Source organism: Mus caroli, chromosome 5, assembly GCF_900094665.2.
Source record: "Mus caroli chromosome 5, CAROLI_EIJ_v1.1, whole genome shotgun sequence".
In the NCBI taxonomy this organism is placed as follows: Eukaryota; Metazoa; Chordata; class Mammalia; order Rodentia; family Muridae; genus Mus; species Mus caroli.
The window spans coordinates 133,001,512-133,024,403 of NC_034574.1; the positions used below are offsets into that span (position 1 = coordinate 133,001,512).

General features: G+C 48.8%; 1 protein-coding gene across 3 annotated transcripts in view; it reads right to left on the minus strand.

Annotated features, from left to right (window-relative positions):
• The window catches only part of Mad1l1 (mitotic arrest deficient 1 like 1), a 317,003-nt gene that overhangs the window by 274,915 nt on the left and 19,196 nt on the right, over window positions 1-22,892 (minus strand). For 2 of the 3 annotated variants that reach the window (XM_021162520.1, XM_021162521.1), the window contains exons 5-9: window positions 22,750-22,874; window positions 22,071-22,152; window positions 19,908-20,038; window positions 19,688-19,802; window positions 15,793-15,854 (exon numbers count right to left, since the gene is read on the minus strand). In XM_021162520.1, the coding sequence (XP_021018179.1) occupies window positions 15,793-15,854; window positions 19,688-19,802; window positions 19,908-20,038; window positions 22,071-22,152; window positions 22,750-22,874 (515 nt within the window). The remainder of the gene's footprint in view (window positions 1-15,792; window positions 15,855-19,687; window positions 19,803-19,907; window positions 20,039-22,070; window positions 22,153-22,749; window positions 22,875-22,892) is intronic. The other variant, XM_029477688.1, reaches the window with a different exon arrangement.

Genomic DNA, 22,892 nt, shown 5'->3' on the forward strand with positions numbered 1-22,892 from the left:
ATTTCATGGGATAATCAGACTTCAAAAAACTCAATTTTAGTTTTAATCAGATTTTAACAAGGATATTAAGTCCATTTCGGTTAGAAAAGGAAAAAACTGTGAATTTAACACAAAATGTATTCAAGCTTAGCCCTGGGAGATAATTAAATAAAATTAATTTGGCAAGGGTTGTCAGTAAGTGGAAAAGGCCATAAACAAGGGTTCATGTTTGCTGATGGAAACAAAAGCAGGTCTTACTGTACAGACAGATGTGGGGCTCACCTGCCACTAGGGAAGGAGCCCAAAGCCCGGCCCAGGGTAGGGAGACAAGTAGTCTCAACCCCAGCCCCAGCCTCAGGGCTGAAGGAGGCTAGGGTTATGATAAGAAGAATAAAGCTCACACCATACCCAAGAAAGCCAGAGCATGTTACCCAGAGCTGACTATGCACTCAGACCTGTAGGTCCCTGTGCAGCCCCTAGCACCAGCTACCCAGTCTATAAGGATGAGTTTCATAAAGCCATTTCTGAGAGCCCAACCCTGACAGGGAGGCTATCCTAATCTGTGGCAGGCAGGTCCCCTTGCTATTTGTACCCTCAGCTCATACCATGGCATTGGACTCTGTGACCATGTTTCTAAACCCTGAAACTACTTTATAGGGACTAGATCCCTTAAAATCTCCTCAAGGGAGTCCTTTGTCCTTCAGATACCTCCAGGTTACTATGTGAGGCACAATTTGACCAAGGTCAAGATTCTAATGGAGACAGGTACTACCTGAAGCTTGGAAACACCACCCCACCCTGTACTAGGCTCATGCCCAACACAACCACTGTCAAATAAGGGCACAAGATGCTGGTAGATTCTTGCAGACCAAGACAAGAGAAAACTTCCTGGTATACCAGAGCAGAAAGTTATCAGAAAGCTACTAAGAAGGAAGAGACAGGTTCTATGCTGCCTTTAAACCAAGTGACTGATATTGGTTTTGAAAACCAAATTGTTTTGCTTGTTTATGCTACCATAGAAGGAACCCAGGGCCTCACACATGCTAAGCAAGCACTCTACCACTGAGCCACGCCCCAGCCCCTCATTGGGGGACTCTATGCAGGGGCTCTCCCACTGAGCCACACCCCCAGCCCCTCCCTGGGGGATTCTAGGCAGGGGCTCTACCACTGAGCCACGCCCCAACCCCTCACTGGGAGATTCTAGGCAGGGGCTCTACCACTGAGCTACATGCTCTGGCCAAAAGTAAAGTTTTATTGGACATAGCATCGCTGGGTTCAGTTGCTCATACTGTCCGTGGTGGCTGTTGGTTTGGTTTTTGTTTTTTGTTTTTTTTAAGACTACAACAATGACCTATAGCCCACAGTGCCTTCAAAGCCAAACCATCACACTTCATAATTTGCAGATAACTGAGAAGCAACACCTACCAACATGCCTCCAACAGTTCATCCAAGCTACAGTAAACAATAAAACGGTCCAAACTAAAGGCAAGACCAATAACAGCACTCTCCTCAATAAAAAAAAAAAAAAAAGCTATAATTTAAAGAAAATGAAAATCAGCGTGCTACAACTTGTCTAGCCTAAAAGGCAGCTGATACCTGTATTCTATAATTGCAATCCCAATAAACAGCAAGATGCTCCTGAGACCGAAGCACAATAAACTATACCAGAAAAGAGGGGGAAAGGCGGGGGAGCAAGTAGGAAGCCAGAGAACGGCGTATCTGAATGTCTTCCATGAAGACTCATAAGCAATTCCTATCAGCTCAAGAGCAGACAAGCAGCGGTGCACTGGGGAATGGACTGAGTGGAGCCGCCCCTCCTCGCGGTGGGAGGACTGTTTGGTTCCACAGAACTGAAGAGGAGTTTGCACGTAATAAAGAATTAATTGCTAATCTTCTACCTCGGCCGCCTCCACAGAGGAGATGGTATTGTTGTTGCTGCCTCAAAAGTTAAATGTTTCCTCTCCCAAGTGATGGCTGCCTGCGCTCTACCTGGCAGCCTCCACCCGGCAGGCAGCCTCCACGCCAGGAGCAGTTCCAGATCCAGCTGGGAAGCAGGGCAAAGGTGGTGGGCGGAGCAAGCCTTCCAGCAGGCCTTGCCAAAGGACTACAGAGCGACAGGTCTGTAAGAGAGCCTCCAGCTGGGGCTTCCTGCCACATGTGCCTGTGCTATGCTCCAAAATGGCGGTCCCTGGCAGAAAGGAAATGTGACAGCATGGGACTGAACAGCTCACAGAGACTTCGGGCCAGATGCCTGGCACAGGTGGCAGGCCAGATGGATGGAGGTTACCAAGAGCAGAGCCCACCACGCTTCAGGAGCAGCCATGCAGCCCAGCAAGACACAGGCTTACTTGGCTGACCTTGGGTCACTGGTCCCTCCAAGGGCCTCTCGTCCCACACCGGCAGGCAGAGGCCATAAAGAGCCACAGGCAGGTGAGGAAGAATAGAGAAGCTACCAAGGTACAGGCTAGACTGTAGCTACTACAGCATTGATATCCTGAATGGTGTATCCAGCAAGCAACTGAGAAACCTCAGAACCATCCGAACAAGAACTATCTTCAAACTAGTGGTCTGTGGGTTCTCTAAAAAGGCACCTACCTGTTTCCTGCCCTAGGCTGTGTTCCCATCAACAGCATCAAACCAGCAAATACACAGCAGGTCTGGCCCCAATCCAATAGGGTGCCCTAGAACACGTACCAGGTGTACAGTCCACAAGCACAGGTCACCTGGCTGCTACCAGACTACTACCTCTAATGACAAGTTACAGAATAAACATTCCTAAGTCCCACACCCCAGTCTGCATAGGCAATAGGAAGCCAGAGCCTCTGAGGATAGACAGATCCACACTAAGAGCAGGTCACAGGCCTCTTCTGGTTCACTCTAGCATCCCTCCAGTACAAACATATGAAATAGCAGCCTGATGAGTATACCTGATCACAACGCCACTTGGAATGAGATTCCTCACTTATAGACAGAACTGAGAGAACCAACCACAACTCTACCCAAACTGAGATCCCACACTGAAGGGAAGAACTATGTGAAGACTGCTTCCCTAATGGGGCTGTATTTCAGTTGGCAGAATGCTTGCTGAGCATGCACAAAAATGAGGCCCCATGAACTGGGCAGACATAATAATGGACACCTATAATCTCATCACTGGAGAGGCAGAGCAGGAAAATCAGGAGTTCAAAGTCATTCTGGATACTTAGCAAGTTCAAGATTAGCCTAAGACACTATCTCAAAAACCAAAACCAGGGTCAGAGACATGGCTCAGGGGATAGAGAGGGACCTGTGACCACGCCTGCCTACCTGAGTGGTACTGGCACCCATATGGTGGAACCTACATGGTAGAAAGAAATAACTGACATCCACAGACCACACTCTGACCACCATATTGCATCATAGCACATGTGTGCATACATATCCATATACTAAATAAATAAATAAATGGAATAAAAACATTATTTTTAAAGACAAGAACAAAGTAAGGAAGGAAAAAAAAAAAGCAATTCCGAGGCTTTTCTGGCTCGAGAATGAGCAGAGAGATCACTGCATTTTCCAGGCAAGTTCCCAGGTGTGCAATCCCAGGATTTCCCTAGCACTCGTGTTCAGATGAAGAAGTGCTGTGTAACATTTGTCATGTGCTCCACTGGCACCATTCAACAAGTGCTCCCAACCATGATCTCTGCAAATGCCAAGCTTCAGCCAAAGCCAGACTCCCAGGACATCCTGACAGCTGTTGCTATGCCCCATTGTCAAGCTGTGTGTGTTCTGAAGACATGGAATGATGCCTGCAGCCTATGGTCTGGCACTCTGTGTCCTATGAGTGTGACATGTGTAACAGCTACAGTGACAGTGCTTCATGCTTCATTTCAAAATCCTCCACCTGCCACCACCCAGCCAGCATCTTGCCCAGCCAAAGGCAGGAGGTGGCCTGCTGAAACCTAAGGACAAGGCCAGAGTCATACAGAGAAGATAGCATGGGCAGCAGGAGCTGGGAAACCACTCTCGAAGCCTGCCTCTGAGCCCATCTTCCCCACAGCAAGGGGCCTGCCCTTAAGACCTCCTTCCCGCAGGCCCTGGGAGAGAAGAGCACATACCAGTGCAAAGCTGGGAGGCAGGGCCCAGGTTCTCAGGTCCTGTCCCGGCAGGCAGCCTGCTCTGGATGAACACTGAAGACTTTGAGCCATGGACCCAAAGCCGATGCTTATATGGGAGCTCAGAGTCCAATTCCCTCACTGAGATGCCGGCAGCAGAGCACAGTGGTTGGCTGTGTGTGGGGCAAGGTGTAAATGAAGACCTAAGTTCAACATGCCCAGATGCAAGGCAGCTCTGCTTTTAGGGGTGGTCAGGGCTCTTCATTCATGTAAGAGCTCAAGTATCACAAAGGCAGGGTAGAGAATGGAAGGGCATTGCAGCCTCCTGAGTTTTAAATGAGAATTCAATTCCACTGCTGAATGCAAACCTGCTCTCTTTGCTGTAGCTCCATATAAAGACATCTGCTTGAAGGGCTCAGTGTGCCAGCTCTCTACCAGAGTCCCTGCGTGGGATGAGGGCCAGCCACCCCCAGGTCTAGGCTGCCCCTCCATCTGTTTTCTGGAAAGATATGAGCTCTATTCTGCAGGTGAGAGGCCAGATGCAAGAAAAGGGGTGCAGAGACTATAGAAGACTAATGACCTGGGTTCTCTGACACACTACAGCGAGGGAATCCCCCAAAACAGACAGCCCAGCACAGGGAGGTTATTATGAACAGAGCAACTTAAGAAAGCTTTGCAGTTTCTGACACCAGTAACAACTGCTGTGAGGAAGGACAGGGACAAAGCCCCTGACAGGTGCATGATCCTAGGTGACACATCCAGGGGGTCACTATCTCACACCTCATGGTCATAAGAGTGATGGCCATGTGGGATGCCCAAGCCCCCAAACTTCCTAATTATTCTCCAGACTGTGCATGATGCAAGCCCATGAGCCATGGTAGCTTCGGGAAAACCCTCAGTGAAAAGGAGGTTGGCACAGTCCATCTCAGAAGAGGGCTCCAGTCCCTGCTCTAGTCTATGCTCAGTTGGTTTCACCCTCAAGACACCCTTCAAATTCCTATCAGAGCCGCTCAGCTCCCTAGGGCCCCAGGACTGTCACTCTGCTTAGAGTTAGAAGTACCTGGCACCCTGGGGTTCCTGACTTCAGAAGAGGACACATAGTAGGTAACAGGACTCAAGTGAAGCACCTGCTGAGACAAAATCCACCAGGGCTAGCCAGGAAAGTGCTTGCAGCACGAGAGAAGGACCCAGGCACGGTGGGATACATCTAATACCTGGAAAGCAGTCAGGGGGATCTCTGTGAGTTTGAAGCAAGCCTAGTCTACATAGTGAGTTTCAGGATAGCCGGGGATACATAGAGAAGATCTATGTCTCAAATTAAAAAAGGGGGTGTAAGAGGCATTGGGGTACAAAGCATAGGCTTGCAATCCCAGCCCTGGAAAGCGGAGAAAGGATCCCTGGAGCTCACTGGCCAGTCTAATCAGGACAGCGAGTTTCAGCTTGAGTGACAGACCCTGCCTTAAAAAATACAGTAGACACATACTTGAGTCATAAGACAGAGAAAAACCAAGCTGGTACCAAGGTGAAAGCTTCATTCCTAGTGAGCAGCCTTCATAGCACATGAAGGTGCCGTGCAAGCTACCAGACAGCAAAGTAACCCATAGTCTTACTGAGCTGTAAAACCTTCTGTCTACAACAACCTGCCTAGCAAGAGATGCTCCCTGGGCAATAGCAGTACAAGTGTTAGAATGTAACAAATGACCTTCTAATTGACTTAAGGCCCACCACACAGATGGAGTTATACCTCATGCTGTTAGCTAGATCAAGAAGCCTGAAGGAGAATCTACTACTATCGTTCTGCTGAAGTATCTAGTATTAAATTGCCCCATAAGAACGTATCTCCATACTCATCCCTCAATCTTCATCAAAGAGACTTCTTTGTATGGTAGGCAGCCATTAATACAGAAACCTGTAACTAGTTGGTGTACAAAAAATAAGAGACTGAAGCACTCAGCCTTAAATGGGACATCTGTATCAAAAGCCATCCCCCAAGGTTCAGGGGTCACTGTGAAAGAGGGTCTAGAAAGTTCCTAAGAGCCAGAAGTCACAGGTACCTGCTGTGAAGCAGTGTTCTCTAGACATGGCAGGGCCACTGCACCCAGGCACTCAGAGATTCTCGCTGCATGGATAAGACTTATTCAAGAGCAAGCCAGTGGAAATCCCAACATGGACAGCAGAGGGGTTAGGGAAGGGAGCAGTGTTCTCTAGAATGAAAGGTACCCATGTTCCAGTAGGTGGCCCGACACCTATGCACACATTGGCAGTAAGTGGACTCTGTAGGCTGAAAGAAAGGACACTGGAAGTTGGGAGGGGATAGTGAGGGGGAGCTGGAAGGAAATGGAATATTTGGTCAAAATACATATGCATATGTGAAATTCTCTAACAATTAAAAAAAGGAAAGAAAAGAAGGTGGAGCATGATTGAGGAAGATAACTGACCTCAAGCTCTGCCCTTCACATACATGTATATAAGTATGATTATGCACACACCAAAGAAAGGAAAAGTAGGGGAAGGAAGGGAACAAAAACCAACTGTGAACCAGGGGTGCAGCCATAGCCACCTCCTGCCACATGACCCCAGGTGCACATCACATCCCAATGCTCTCAAGGCTTTGGGTTCTGCTAAATCAACTCCAAAGCAGGCACTTGAGATGAGCCCTATCTACACAACCTGGAAGAAAGGCCCAAAGGTAATGTGAGAAACAGCAGAAAGCACCGGTTGGGCCAAGCCACTCCCTGATGTACATGTAGCTGCCTGTGTGCATGTGTGCTGTCTGCTCCAGCAAGCATTTCATCTCCACGCTCTACATCCCACTGCCTCCAGCCCTGTTCTGGCACATGACAGGCACAGGGATGACACTAGCCAACACAGAACATCTGTCTCCCATCCTTTCCCATGGAACAGTGAGACCATCCACTCCAAGCAGACAGTCATCAGTGCCCCAAGAAGACCCGCCTGCAACTTTGTAAGTGGCAGAGAAACACAAGAGCTACTTCCCCAACCTCACAGGTCAGGAAGGCTCTGTGGTCCTGAAGCCCCTGCTTCCCACTGGCAGGCAAAAATGGGCGGCCCCAGGGCCTTGTCAGAGGCAACAGCCAAGCAGCACAGCACACGCCTCATCACACGCTCCCCTGTGTTGACTGAAAGCCTACTGCTCAGAAGACCAGCCCCTCCCTTAGGTACCAAATCATCAAACTTATGAGTTAGCTGACACAAAACCTTCACAACCTCCAGAACCGAAAGCAGCAGGAGGCTCTGTTAGGAATGAGGCCCCTGAGACCACTGGTAGGAAAAGCCCACCACAAACACATAAGCCAGCAGGGTTCCTCCCTCTCCAGAACACAGGCCCCAACATAAGCAGCTGTGAGCAATAAGCCAACTGAAGCCCAGAAACATGCCACACTGCAGTATGACTCTCCCTCCTTCACAGCTAGGCCTCAACTAAAAGCCAGCCATTAAGGACATCAAGACACCCAGCAGCTCGCTAACCTTCCAAGCACTGGAAGCTCTGGATATCCATCAAGACACCGAGGTCATTACAAACATTGAGCAGAGAAAGGTTAGCAGAGTGTGGGGCTGGGTTGGCCAATTTGCTCCCATCTTGGAAGTAAGTCTACCCACTCACTCTCCCCAAAGTCCCCCGCCAATTGGCCTGCACATCGGGGAAGCTAGTCCCCAGAACATGTCATCTGGCTGGCCTAGAGATGCTTCAGCAAAGCCGAGGTCAGCACTTGCTGGCTTCCAACTCTAATTCGAGGTCAGCAGTTTGAAGTGGGAAGATGCCCGCCCTCCCAGGGCCCACACCACAGCACTTCTCAATGCCATTCAGCACACACACACACACACACACACACACACACACTGACAGGTATAATGACCACCCAGAGGGGTCTGAAACAAGGCCAGGTTCAGGCACAAAAGTGACAGAGTCAGATGCCAAGTAGCAGAGGCATTCAGCCACTGGCAAATTATTCCCTACACAGAACACAGGCCTGACTACAGAGGGTCCAACACTCACTCTGAGCCTGCTTAATAAGCCTCTCGCTTCCATCTGAATTGCTAAGTATAGTGTTTAAAAAGCCAAGCAGTGAAGTCGCCTGCTCTCCTCGCTCTGTTGTGACTCACTCCGCAGCTCTGCTTGAACCTTCGAAAGCACACTCACCCAATTAAGCCATGGGCTCCCATTCCCTGACGGAAAATGTGTAGAAATACAGCTTCTCAAAGGGCAATTTGGCATCAGCTATCAATTCTAAACACACAGTTTCTTTTGAACCAAGGAAAAAAAAGCCAAACGTGCCTTTAGGAATTTATCTAAGCAATGCTAATGCTGTTTACTTAGGGGAAAACAAAGTAATTGTCCCTCAGCATGGAGAAATCAGTCTGTCCATAGCATGCAGGACTGGGGAGTGACTCAAGTACTCTATCTGGTGCAGGCATAGTGCAAAGATTAGCTGACAGACACAGGACCTGGCTCAGGTGGACGAGTGTTGAGTACCTGCCTAGTGCCTTAGCTAGGCACTACTGCTGTGATAAATACCATGACCAAGCCCAAGCTGGGGAGGAAAGGGTTTATTGATCACAGTCCATCACCCAGGCAAGTCAGGGAAGAGGCTCAAGGCATGAACCTGGAAGTAAGAACCGAATGAAGTAGAGGCCATGGAGGAATGCTGTTATTGGATTGCTCCTCACGGCTTGCTCTGCCTGCTTTCTTATACCAACTAGGACTACCTGCCCAGGGTGGCACTGCCCCAAGTAAGCTGGGCCCTAAGACATCAATCATTAACTAAGAAAAGGCATCACAGGTCAACCTGTGGGGGTAATGAAGAAGCCTTTCTTAACTGAGATTTCTTCTTCCCAGATGACTGTAGCTTGTGTCAAATTGACATAAAACTAGCCAGCACACCCAGTGTGCCCTAAGACCTTGGCTCCACTCCCAGCACTATATAAAGTGGACCTAGAGGTGAATGCCTAAACTCTTAGTACTGAGGAAGTGGGAACAGCAAGATCAAGAATTCAGGATCAGCTACTCAGTGAGCCGGAGGCTAGCCTGAGCTACATGAGTCTCAAAAACACAAACCATACAAGGATGGACAGGCACAATAAAGGTGTTTCTGCATTCTCTGAGCACAGCTAGCAAATTAACCCAAGGGGCTTCTGGGAACCTCACCTTGGTGGCAGTCTTTGGAATTTGGTGACAACCTAGGATTGAGAGCAGGCAGCCTAGTAGGCCAATCATTTAGGTCTGAGGTCTCAACCTGTGGGAACCAACCCAGACTCTGACAGTGTCTGAGCTGGATTGTAGGACGCCCAGCTGGCATCTACTGGAGAACTGCTTGCTGTGCAGAAAAAAAAAAAAAAAAAAACCATCTGGTGTCAGGGTGCGGGGCCGAGCAGGCGCCTGGGAGCAAAGAGGGAAGGGTCTATTTTCTCCTCCCCTGTCTCTTACCACGTCCTGCCATTATTAGGTCATCCATAATTACTGACAGCTGCATCTTAATGTTTGCAAAGCACAGATCTTGGACATGCTGTGTTAAATTTATCCCTCAGTGCTGCACTGTTCTGATGCTACTATACACGCCGTGTCCTTCCCACAGGTCGCCACGGTACTCAGAAATACCGTCTATTCTTGTCAACTGTCACCCGTTCTAGGACCCTGCAGACCTGGCTGATGGGTCCAAAGAGCTTTTTATTGATACTTTGGAAGCCCTACATGATTATGTTGTCTCCAGATAGTCTTTTCCTATCCAGGCCACACATCCTGATTTCTGCAGGGGAGGGGACATATGTGCATGTGTACACACCCATCCACATGCGTGCAGAGGCTGTCCAAGTGTCCTGCTCTGTCATTCTCTGCTTTATTCTCTTGGGGTGGGGTCTCTCGCTGAACTCTGCCCCTCACAGTGAGTGCTAGGAATACAGGTTACAGGCACATACAGCCATGCTTGGTTCTTTACAGGGTATTGATGACCAGAGGGAGCTCAGGTCAAGCATACTTACCCGAGGAAGCATCTACTCACTCCCAGGATGACCTGCTCGGTAACTAGTCACACAGGCGAGGAAATTCAACACATGAGGGGCAGCATCTACAGTGTGAGCATGGTGCTGAGAACACATGCCTCATCCCTAGCATAAGGGTCACCAGTGTTGGATCTGCCGCAGTTGTTTCCAGGTGCCTTCTCTCTGGCTGCTGAGCCTCCCTTCTTTCTGAGCTTTCAGAATGTTCTCAATCAAAAGCAAGTGCTGGGTTGTTAACCAATCATCCAACTTGAAAGCTCTATGGAGACAGCTGATTTTCCTGAAGTTAGCGCCCTCTACTCCTGCTCCACCATCCTGCCAGCCTCTCTCCACAGCCACACCATCGTGCAGGCTGTTTCTGTCTGCAGTCATTTACTCTCCATACTGAAAGCCCTTTCCCACAGTCTGCCCCAAGAGACCAAGGTCAAGATGTCATCACTCTCCATGCCCCTCATGACAACACTGTGCCAATCCCCCACGGAACTTCCAAAAAGTCCCTGAGGATTAAGGTCACCGGCTTACCCACACTGGTACTTGCCACACAACACAGAAGGCTCTGTTGACCCCATGCCACAGCATCATATGTGTACACTACCGGGCACTTTCCTGCCCATTACTCTCCATGGCACAAAGCCTGTCCACGCCCAGCCCACATGGCCCTGTGTACATCCACCCCAGCTTACATGACACCATGTACTGGACACATGGCAGATAGAGAGCACTGTGTGCTCAGCCCCATGTGACTCTGTGCATAACCACACCATTCACAACAGTACCATCTGCCCCAGCCCCCATGCCCCATGGCACTAGATGAATCTGAGAGAGACAAGTCCATTTACCCCAGTCCACACGACCCTTCTGCACTGGACACAAATAGATACAAATTTGTCAGCTCCAGCTCATGTGACTCCATACACTGGATTCACCAGAGGAAGACAGAAGCATGTGTTCCTGCCCACATGGCCCTGTGCACTAGACACACAGTAGAGAGAGCTATCTGACTCAGCCCACATGATTCCATGCACTGGACACAGGTTGTCAGCCCATCTCTCCTCACCCACGTGGCCCAATGCGCAGGACACATCACAGTGTGTCTACAGTTAGATTTCAGCATCTGATTCCTGGTTTACAGTGGCTAACCACCCCAGTCGACTTGCTTAAACACTCCCCCCTAATAACTCTAGGCTCCTCAGACATAAGAAGTGTCACAGTGCAGACAGCAACACTGTTACACCATGAGGAACTCACACAAGCCAAAACACTGTTTTAACCTAGGTATGACGGTTAATCTGCATGGTCAGCTTGGTTGGATTTACTGTTACCTAGGAGACACACATCTGGCACGACTATAAAGGTGTTTCCATGGAGTTTCAAGCCAACCTGAATGGAGATGGCACAATTCAGTGAGCTGGTCTCAATAAAAAGGAGAAAGCGGCTGAGCCCCCACTCATCTCTCCGCTTCCCAGCTGTGGATACAATGAGAGCAACTGCCCCATGCTCTCGTCACCACGCTCTCCACTTGGTAGACTTTACACTCACACTGGAGCCAGAGTCAAGCTGTTCTGTCAGATAACCTGTCTGTCACGGCAATGAGGAAAGTAACAGCCACACTATGGCTGAGCCCCTCAGGGTAGCCAGACCTCATCCTCACAGGATCTGCACCAGACACCATCAGTACTCCGATCCTAGGGGACAAGGACTCTGAGAGACGATGGTCACAGATGGACAGACAGACAGGGAGAGCACAGACTTTGGCGACAACCTGCCTGTCCATAAGAAGGCAGCCAGTGGACCCAGACCCCTTGTGCCTCAGTTAACAAGATCCCTGATACTAGTGAGGAAGTCCCTATGGAAGGGCAGGAAGCCCCAGGACAGGCTGCCACAGGTGCTCACAAGCCTCCTGGAAGAAAGATGATCATCAAGGAGGCAGTGCCACCTACTGGTTGCTATATCTCAGAATCCACAGCATTACACATCAGACAGGTAGACATGCAGGCTGTCTCAAGCTAAAGAGTGCATCCTTAAACTAGTACATAGTCATGTATGTGTATGGGTGTGCTGTGTGTTTGTGCTTATGTGCATCTGTATGTATATGTGCTTATGCATACGTACATACATGTATGACTATGTGAGTAGATGTGAGTAGGCAAATGTATGACTTCTTTTTTTTTTTTTTTTTTTTTTTTGGTTTTTCGAGACAGGGTTTCTCTGTGTAGCCCTGGCTGTCCTGGAACTCACTTTGTAGACCAGGCTNTTTTGGTTTTTCGAGACAGGGTTTCTCTGTGTAGCCCTGGCTGTCCTGGAACTCACTTTGTAGACCAGGCTGGCCACGAACTCAGAAATCCGCCTGCCTCTGCCTCCCAAGTGCTGGGATTAAAGGCGTGCGCCACCACGCCCGGCAGCAAATGTATGACTTCTAAGGAGACTCTGTCCTGGCACTGAACCCTAACTTTGTCCCATCCTTCCATTACTTCTGCCCCATCCTGCATCATGTCTAATCTCAGCACCCCATGCTTCAGTCAGTCACCCTCCTAGCCTTACACAAACAACCTAAAAAAACCTACCACAAAAAAAAAAAAAAAAAAAAAAGGTTCAGGCTGGTAAGATGGCTCAGCGGGTAAGAGCACTGACTGCTCTTCTGAAAGTCATGAGTTCAAATCCCAGCAACCACATGGTGGCTCACAACCACCCAGAATGAGATTTGACGCCCTTTTCTGGTGTGTCTGAAATCAACTACAGTGTACTTAAGTATAATAATAAATAAATATTTGGGTCAGAGCAAGCACGGACTGAGTGAGCAGGGCCAATTAGAGCGAGCAGGATTGACCGGAGCAAGCAGAGGTCCTAAAAATTCAATTCCAACAACCACATGAAGGCTCACAACCATCTGTACAGCAATAGTGTACTCACATACATAAAATAAATAAATAAATCTTTAAAAGAAGAAGGAGGAGGAGGAGGAGGAGAAGAAGAAGGTGGTGGTAGGGGAAGCCTTGGGGCTGAAGAGATGGTTCGGCTGTTAAAAGCACTGTCTGGGGTTTTTTGTGTGTGTTTTGTTTTTGTTTTGTTTTACAAGATCCATATTCAGTTTCTAGCACCCACATGATAGCTCACAACCACCTGTAACTCCAGTTCCAGGAAATCCAACACCCTCTTCTGGCCTGCACAGACACCTACACACTGGATGGACACGAACTCACACATGCATGTGCATACACAAACACACACACACACACAGGGAGGGAGGGAGGGAGAGAGAGAGAGAGAGAGAGAGAGAGAAGAGAGAAGAGAGAAAAGGAGACAGACAGATAGATGTTAAAAAAAAAACAGAAAATCCAAAATCCTCATCAGACCAGAGAACCAAGAATATTAATTTCCCCCAAAATCTAATGTTTCCCTTTTTCGTTTCTATTGCTCCTACTGTATATGTGAGGTGTGTGACTCATGTACAAAGGACAGAGGACAGCTGTGTGGAACTGGTTCTCTCCTGTACCCTTGCCTACATTCTAGAAATCTACCTGAAGCTGTCTGGCTTGCATAGTAATGGATTCATCCACTGAGCACCTCAGCCCCCATCCACTTGTTAAGGACCAGTTGCTGAGAAATGAACCCAGGCATCACACTTTTCTTTTCTCTTCTCTTCTCTTCTCTTCTCTTCTCTTCTCTTCTCTTCTCTTCTCTTCTCTTCTCTTTTCTTTTTAATTTTTTCGAGACAGGGTTTCTCTGTGTAGCCCTGGCTGTCCTGGAACTCACTTTGTAGACCAGCCTGGCCTCGAATTCAGAAATCCGCCTGCCTCTGCCTCTCAAGTGCTGGGATCAAAGGCGTGTGCCACCACACCCGGCTGCATCACACATTCTTAGTGCACACTCAAGCATATGTCCTGGCGCCCAGACCCAGCTTCTCATGTTAAGGGAGCACATTTAATACAGCTGGTCTGCATCTGTCACCATCACAGAACAAGTGTAGCCACAATGGTGAATCCATTTCATCCAGAGTTCAGCCTTGACCCTGGCCTGTACCCAAATCTCTGCCCTTGGTGCACAGGGAAGGCAAGCAGGTGACTCTGAGCTTTCAAGGTGCCAGGCAGCCTAGCAGCCCAGGGCAATGCATGAACGGCAGCTATCAGGAGACCAAGGGGGCTATGAACCAAGAGGCCAGTGCCCTTTGCCTTCTAGAAAGGATAGTTACCAGCTGAGATGCTTCCTAAGGACATGAGCCTGCTGGACCTTACAAACACAGCTGGTAGAAGCCCTGCACTCCTCAGTTAAGAGAAGAGGGGTCCAGGGCAGTATAGCTCCTAAGAAGGGTCTCCCCACATTCCTCGATAAGAATGTGGAGCACCATAAGCACCCACTCCTCTCTCTTGCTTGGCCCAGGTAGCTAGACAGCAACCAAGGACCAGCTTGCCCTCAAAGCAGCCGAGCCCTGCACAGGGCAGTCAGCTGGGGAAAGGGCTCACACAGCAGCTAGACACTGCAACCTGGCCACTGTGACCTGTGCTCCTCCAGCCAAGGCAACGGCTCCACAGAACTGATTGGCACTAAGTACCATGCGGCAGGCACCAGACACGCAGGCAAACCAGCACACCAGTGTTCCAACAGGGCTGGTCCAGCTGGACATGAGGGGCCTCTGATCTCCATCACAAGAAAGAAGTCACGGAGGTGTCTTGTCTGGGCAGAGTATCCCCAGGGGTAGGAGGGACCCTTGCCGGCAGCTAATAAGCCCAGAAGACAGGAGGAAACACACAGCACTGGGCCTGCTGGGCCAGCCTCTGAAAGAAGGGTTCTGCAAATGGACTGGAAAGGAAATGAAGAGGCACTGTCAAGTAACAGAACGGAAGGCAATGCTGCCATCAGAAGGTGACGGCTCCAGAGCCAGCAGGGGACAGTGTGATTACAAGACAGCTGAGCTCAGGCAGTCTTCATCTGGCCTTGTTACTCAGAGCAGCAGGAAGACAGCCAGCAAGCCGGAAGTATTACAACAAAGGGCTGCTTGAATCCCACAGGCCTGTGCCCAAGCTCCAACACCTTATCCCAACTAATATACCCCCAACTTCCCTGAGTCCTAGAACAGACACAGCCATCATGAAGGGTGACATCCAGACCAAGACTCAGGGATGACAGTTGTTGATGGCAGCTGAGAAGCAACCCAAAACTGAACTACAAATGTGTCAGGCCATCAGTGAGTGGCACCTCACAACTGTACAGATGGGAGAACCACAGGGAACACCCTGCCCTTGCTATGTGTTGAACACACAGTGCCCAGCAGCTCTGCCCTGTGACCCATTCTGCATTTCTGCACTCATACCTGACACAGACCAGTAACATGAGATGCTCCAAGGGCGCCAGTGGGACATGAATCTTCCAGTATTATTGGGTTTTAACTCAGTCAGTCAGTCCCCAAAGTTTATCATTTTCCCCCAAAGCAGTGACTTCCTTCTATGCACTGGGTCCTGTGAGCATGCAGGCCATTGCAATGCCCTTTCCCCACCAGCAGCTCTGTGGATATGCAGATTCTCAACAGTCTTTACAGTAAGGCTCAATCGCCCTCCCATGTAAAACACTCGTAAGCCTAAACAAGAGCTCCTCACCGCAGCACAAGAAGGAGCCTGCCTGCCCTGTCCTCTGCGGACTCTGAGCCAGGAGGCAGAAGAAAGCACTGCAAGCCAGCAGCTAGGGGTGAAGACAGCAGCAGCTTACCTACCTGAGATTCAAGCCCATGGTCTGGTCCAGGTTCTCCCAGCTCTGCAGCTTTGCAAGCAGCTTCTAGAAAGACAGTTATAGCCATCAGAATCTCTTGCCCAGCAACTGTCATGTGAAAGCAAACAATGACAAAGGTACTGGAGTCCCCCATCCTATCTGTGATCACAGGTGGTTAGGTGATCTTAGCAGATGAAGGTAAATGACTGGCCTAGGCCTTGCTCCTTCCTACCCCATGGTGCAAGTCCAGCCAGGAGTCTCTTTCAGAACGCTAAATCCTAGAATGCTAAGTCCTAGACCTACTGACCGACAAACTCTGTTCTAGAGCCACGGTTTCCCTAATTCTATGGTAGGCCAGGACCAAAATGACTTAGATGCGGGCTAGCAAGCCATGAGGAGGAGACAGGGTCATCTATGCCTGTGTGTCTGCTCCAGACCAGCTTGACTCCCACAAAGTCTCTCTCCCTACCCCTTTGGAGCTGAAATGAATATGTGCTTCAGATCAGCCCCCTTCAGGGAGCCAGCACATAGCTGATACCAAGGGTTCATTCATGATTTTGGACCTACCAGCCCTGCAGATCCAAAGCTGCAGGATCTCTATGCCACAGGATATCTGAGAGGAGTTCCGGTCAGGAACCAATAGTGTAGCAGAAGCCAGAGACCTCAAACCAGCCCAGTGACTCTTTGCAATGAACATTTGCAAGTTAAGATGTATGGACACTGTGAAACACTACAGTTTCCACAACAATTCTTTCTTTTTGGGGGGAAGTTGCAAGGGCAGAGGGCAGAGGACACAGAGATGAATGGAATTGGGGTTCATGATATGAAATTCACAAAATCAACAAAAAGTTAAATAAAATTGTTTTAAAAGGTTCTCAGCCCACAAGGCATGCCCCACGGCTTTAATCCCAGAACTCTGGAGGGAAAAGCAAGCAGACCTCTGAAAGTCCAGAGGCAGCCTGGTCTAACTAGCAAGTTCCAAGCCAGCCAAGAATAATACTGACAAAAAACCAAAAAATAACCTGTGCCCAGCTCATGTTTTCATATTGTCAACTTTTCATTTTGCAAAGTTTCCAATTTTGATAAAATTCAAATTATCATGTTATTTTTTCTTTATAAATAATTGTTGTAAGTTATAGCTAAATAGTCAATATAAAACCTAAGATATTATGTTATTTTATTTGCTTCTATACTGGAAGAAACATATGCATAGTTTCCTATTTTACATTTGGAGCAGACTTTGGTATAACATTTAAGGTATGAACTCACTTTTTAAACTCAAATGGATATTTAATTTTTGTGAACAATCTGTTGATTGGCCTTTCAACTCTCCCTTAAAAAGCTTTTGGAGATTTGTTAAATAAAAACTTACTAGACTTTAAAAAAAAAAAACAAATCCTGTGCCCAGGACGGGCAGCATAGCGAGGGCCAGCAAGATGAAGGAGCTCATTACCATGCCCCAGAATACACACAGTGGGAGAAAACTTACTCTCACAAATTGTCCTGGGAAATCCACACAAACACCACTGCACATATACACACTTGCTCTTTCCCACATACATACAGATATACACACACAAGCACACACACACACACACACATATATATATGCATACACACACACACACACACAAAATATATATACATTGTGGCACATGGGTTCACTTTTTCTCACATACATACACACATATACATTGTGGCATGTGCACTCATTTTCTCACATGCATACCCACACATACACACATATATACATACATACACACATACACTAAGACACATGTACTCACTCTTTCTAACACACATACACACTCACACACACAAACATAAAATAAAAACTTTAAAAGGGTGGGACTGTTGCTCAGCTACTAATTTTTCCACCACCAGCATTACAGGACACTGTTCCCAGCCAGGCCCTGACCACTTTTCACAGGTGGGCATGGATAGACCCAGTGTCAACAGCAAGCACACTTCCTTATAGGACTTCAAGCTAAGCACCCTAAACCTCAAAAACTGTCAAAGACAAACAAACAAAAAACATTACATCCAGGTGTGATATAAATTATGTTGGTAAAAGTCATGTGCTGTTTGCGTGACATTTGGGCTCATGAAAGTAGGCTCATGGACCAAGGTGGCCTTCATTATCTCAGAGTCCAACCAGTTTATGTCAACATCTGGAACAGGCTGGCCCCTGGTCCAGCAACAAAGAGAAACGAGAACTACAAGCTACTATGACTATGACATTACAAAATCTTGGTGCCTGCCCAGTAGTGGCACTCAGGAAGCAGAGGTAGGTGGATCTGAGTTCGAGGCTAGCCTAGTCTATAGAGTTAAGTTCCAAAATAGCCAGGGATATACAGAGAAACCCTGTCTGGGGGTTTGGGGGTGGGGGCTTAAGAATAGCTAAAGGGGAGCCAGGCATGGTGGTGTACGCCTTTAAACCCAGCACTCAGGAGCAGAGGCAGGCACCGGGATAGCCAAGGCTATACAGAGAAACCCTGTCTCGAAAAACAAACAAACAAACAAACAAAATAGCTAAAGCATCCAACAAAGGTAACCACTGCTTATTCATGGTATAAAAATGCCTGTTGTGGGAGTGTGAAGCCGAAAGCCTCAGCCATGCAGAGACACTGTACCCACAACAGACTCCTGGGACCCCAGCAGGACTTCTGAGTCGTCTCTGTGGGATGCTGCAAGCTCTCAGTGAGCTGCTTTGCACTGTCTGCTGCCTCTCTACTGCTGCTTATTGTACTGCTCTTTTACCTTTGCTTGCTCTAGACTTAACTCCCTCATGCAAGAATGAAAGAATGGCTCTCTGGACAGAATGCCAGAGGAAAGGACAAAAGAAGTTCCAGGTCTTTTTGCCTACAAAGCCAGTGTCCAAGAGAGGCCTGTCTGGGACAGCACAAATAGATAGGAACTGCAGCACAGGCTGGTCACAGAGAACTCTCTGGTGCCAACAGAAACTCATCTGGCTTGGACTTCTAAAGGAAGACAGAGATGGAGCTTGGGAGATGGCTCAGTCAAGCAAACAGATTAGCACACAAGCATGAAACCTGCATTCACTCCCTAATGCTCATTTAACAAAAACTGGGCATAGAACAAACACCTAAAATCCAATGCTGGAGGAGAACAGACAGGCAGAGCTCACTGATCACCCAGCCGAGCTGAATTAGCTAGCCCCAGGTTAAGAGTGAGACCATCTCAAAACAAAAGGAGAGGCTTCTGAGGCTCTAATACAATGGAGGAAAATAGCCATTGCTATTGGTTGACCACCAGAATTACATAGTAAGATGTTGTTGCTAAAGACAGTGCATGCCATCAAGAACAGATAAATCAAGCTAGAACTGAGCTAGAAGCTTCCTCCCTGCTAGCAAGTCCTTGGAGGTCTGCAAGGTACTATGCAGGCTCATGGGAAAAACTGTCATTAACAGTCTTACCCAGCTTTAGAGCCTGTGTGCACAATAACAAGCAGCCAAAATGAGCCTACATGTGCAACAATGGCAGGTATGTTACCAGGGTAACCAACTGCTTTCTGATTGGATTTGATGCACACTCCAGAAGAGGGAACCCCATCTGGTACTGTAAACCCAGTCAAGAGCTCATGGCTGAGGACAGAGCTCAGTACAGAAGCAACAGCTATTGTGTGTGGTGGATCTGTCAAGTTGCCTTCTAAGCAGCTACACTTATGCCCATAGAATCTATCACTGTGAGCTTGAATCCAAGAGGCTTCTATCTGCAATAGGCAGCAGTGACTGCAGGATCACATAACCGATTGTACCGCCCACCACACAAGCACAGCATCCCCACAGCTGACCAACTACAATGTGTAATGGAGATGCTCAGGGTGCTCCGGCCAGGGCAGAGGACGGCCCAAGAGAGACAACTCACCCACTACTCACCTCCTTTTCCAACTCCAGGTCAACCAGAGCCTCCTGCATCTTCTCCTGCCGGCTCAGTTTCCTCTGCAGACCTTCCAGCTCCTCTGTGAGCAGCCCATTGGTCTCCTTCATCTCCCTACAGGGCCAGAACAGTCACGCATGTGGAGGACAAGCCCCAGGGACACCAAGTCCAGGGACCCAACTACCAACTAGAGGCAGCAGGCTGTGCATGAGCCCTCACCTTAGATGAGTGTTCTCTTCATGCAGCCTCTTCAGCTCACGCTCCATCCTAGGCATCCGCATCAGCTCAGACTTCATGCTCTTCACCACAGCTGCATCCTGCTCTTGTAGACACAGCTTCTGCTCCAGGTCCTGTGAGAGGCAGAGAGAGTAAGCAGCCAGAAGAACTGCAAACAGCCTCTGTAAAACAGAGAGGCTGGTCTGAAGGACACACAGGACTTCAACCATGGAATGATCTGGAGAAGGCAGACAGACAGACATGGAGATCATGACAGTCAGTTTAGGAGAAGACACAAAAAAATGGAGGTGTCAGAAGCTAGGGAACCTGCTCGGTCAGTAATCACTTGCCATGCAAGAAAGTATGAGGCCCTAAATCCCCTCAATGCTTCCTAACACACACACACACACACACACACCTTATCCAGGGCTACAACTTGCCAACCAGACCTGTCCAGAAAAGAAAAGAGTAGACAACATCCTAAGGAACAACACTGACCTCCAGCATACCTGTCAAACTCACAACTATCTATAACTCCAGGCCCAGGGGATATGACATCTCTGGCACGCCCGTACACCTGCATTCACACACACATTCTCACACATACATACCTACATATACACCTAATTTTTAATTAAATAAGCCTTTCTCTTTTCTTTTCTTTTCTTTTTTCTTTTTCTTTTCTTCTCTTTTTTTCCTTGGTCTTTCAAGACAGGGTTTCTCTGTGTAGCCCTGGCCGTCCTGGAACCCACTCTGTAGACCAGGCTGGCCTCGAACTCAGAAATCTGCCTGCCTCTGCCTCCCAAGTGCTGGGATTAAAGGCGTGCGCCACCACTGCCCGGCTGCCTCTTTTTTTTTCTTTTTTTTTTTTTTTAAGCAAAGCAAAGGTCTTCTAACTTGTCCTAGGACCTCAATGGTCTCCACAGCCCAGACAGTCTAGGAAGTGTTCCAAGGCTAACCCGCTATGCTGCATCCTCAACACCACCTCTGGAGCAGCACTGGAGTACCCAAGAGCCAGTACCCACACCACTGTCCCTCTTGCCTGTGCCTGGCCACACACCATCCAGCCCTCTGGTCCCCAACGGTTCAGTGTCACAGGCCCCTCTGGCCACCTGTGGTCAACTTCTGCCACATGGGTGGTGAAGCTGCAACCCTTGCATCTGTTCCCACTGTGCAACAGGCCTACCTATACTGCACCTGTCACTATGGCTCTCAACAAGGTAGCACAGGAACCTAGTGACAAGTCACTGAACAAACTAAATATAAAACCAGGACCAAAACAATTGATCAGGACCCTTCATAGAGCCCAGCTCCATCCAGCTAGAGTCAAATAGTGGGAACAAAGAGACAGAGAAGACCAACTGGTCAACCTCTATGCACAAGGGAATTGGGAGAGGTAAGAAGGTTGGACTCGGGCCTAGGGAGAAGGCTCAACAACTAACAATACTTGCTGCTCTTCCAGAGGACCCAAATTCAGTTCCTAGCATCTGGTTAGGCAGCTAGCATCTTAACTCCAATTCCAGGCCTCTTCTGGTCTCTGCAGACACCCATATCCACACATATAAAAATAAAAATTGATCTTTAAGCAAATAAGTCCAAAAGACAACAGAGCCAGGTAAAGCAGTGCCAGAGGCACAAGGAGCACAGCCTACTGCCTTGATGCTCTCACACACACACACACACACACACACACACACACACACACAGGGAGACAACTGACACAGTCTCCTTCCTGGGACTGGCTATCACAGTAAAGGCAACAGGAAACCAAGGAAGGGAGGTCTCGGCGGCACCACCTCTCCAGCAACACTCACCAAAATAAACGAGGCTGAACTTAAATCAGAGCCCTGGTGATCTCGCTCGGCCATGCTTAGCTGTGCAGACTCGCACAGGATCTCCACCCCCAACTCTACTTCATGGAGCACTCGCTCTCAAACTCATAGTGTCTCATCTTGGCCTCTGTGGCTGGGCTCACACCTCTCTAAGCCTAGATTGCAGTCCTCTGTGTTAGCCTTTTCCCATGGATTTCTAGTGGGTCATCATCACTGGGGCACTTGAGCGCTCACTGTGGCCTCCAAGGAGCCAGCACAGGGCTTGGCATCCACAAGGCAATCAGCATGCCTCCTCATATGCCACCGAGCACACATCTAGGCAGGAAGCACCTACCTTAATCTTCTGCTCATGCTCAGCTCTCTCGTCTTGACTGGTCTGCAGCTCCTGGATCTTCTGATTTGCCTCTTGCCATTTCCTGTGAGAGAAGTACATGTAAGGCCAGTCCATAATGCCACTTCAACCTTACCCCCAGCATGGACACACACACATGGACACACACACACACACACACACACACCTTATCCAGGGAACCTCAAGTCCTGAGCCAACCTCTAAGATTGTGACATTGTCTGATGGGGCTACAAAGGAGCCCAGGCTACCTGTGGCACGACCTAGTTCTTTGTCCACCACTCAATCCACAGTGTCTGCTAGTCTGGCGTCACAGCAAGCATCAGAGGCCACCCAGGCCTGCCCACACTAAGGGTACAATCCTAAGGCAATGCCTGCCCTAGGGTAAGGGCCAGACCTTCAGGGCAGAATCCAAAGGCTCCTGACTGCCACCCACTAGCTACCACATATCTGTGTCCTCTGTGACCTAGAACGGCTTGCCCAAGCACAGCAGCCCACGCCCTCAAAACCTAGCGTAGCTTCGTCCCTCTGTGGAAGCCAGCCCCAGGAAGAAGGGAACGAGGCTGTCACCGTCTTATTCTGACACACACTTCCCAAGTCCAGAGGCCTCGCTGTGTTCTCCATGCAGCCTTTGGACTGTCTTAGCGACTGGCCAGGCTCTCACCGCTGCTGCAGCTCCAGCTGCTCCTTCAGCTCCTGCTTCTCAGACTCCAGCCGCTTGACCTGTACCTTCTGGTCCATGGCACTCAACTGCAGCTCCGAGACACGCCCCTTCAATGAACTAATCATCTGGAAGTTAAGAAAACA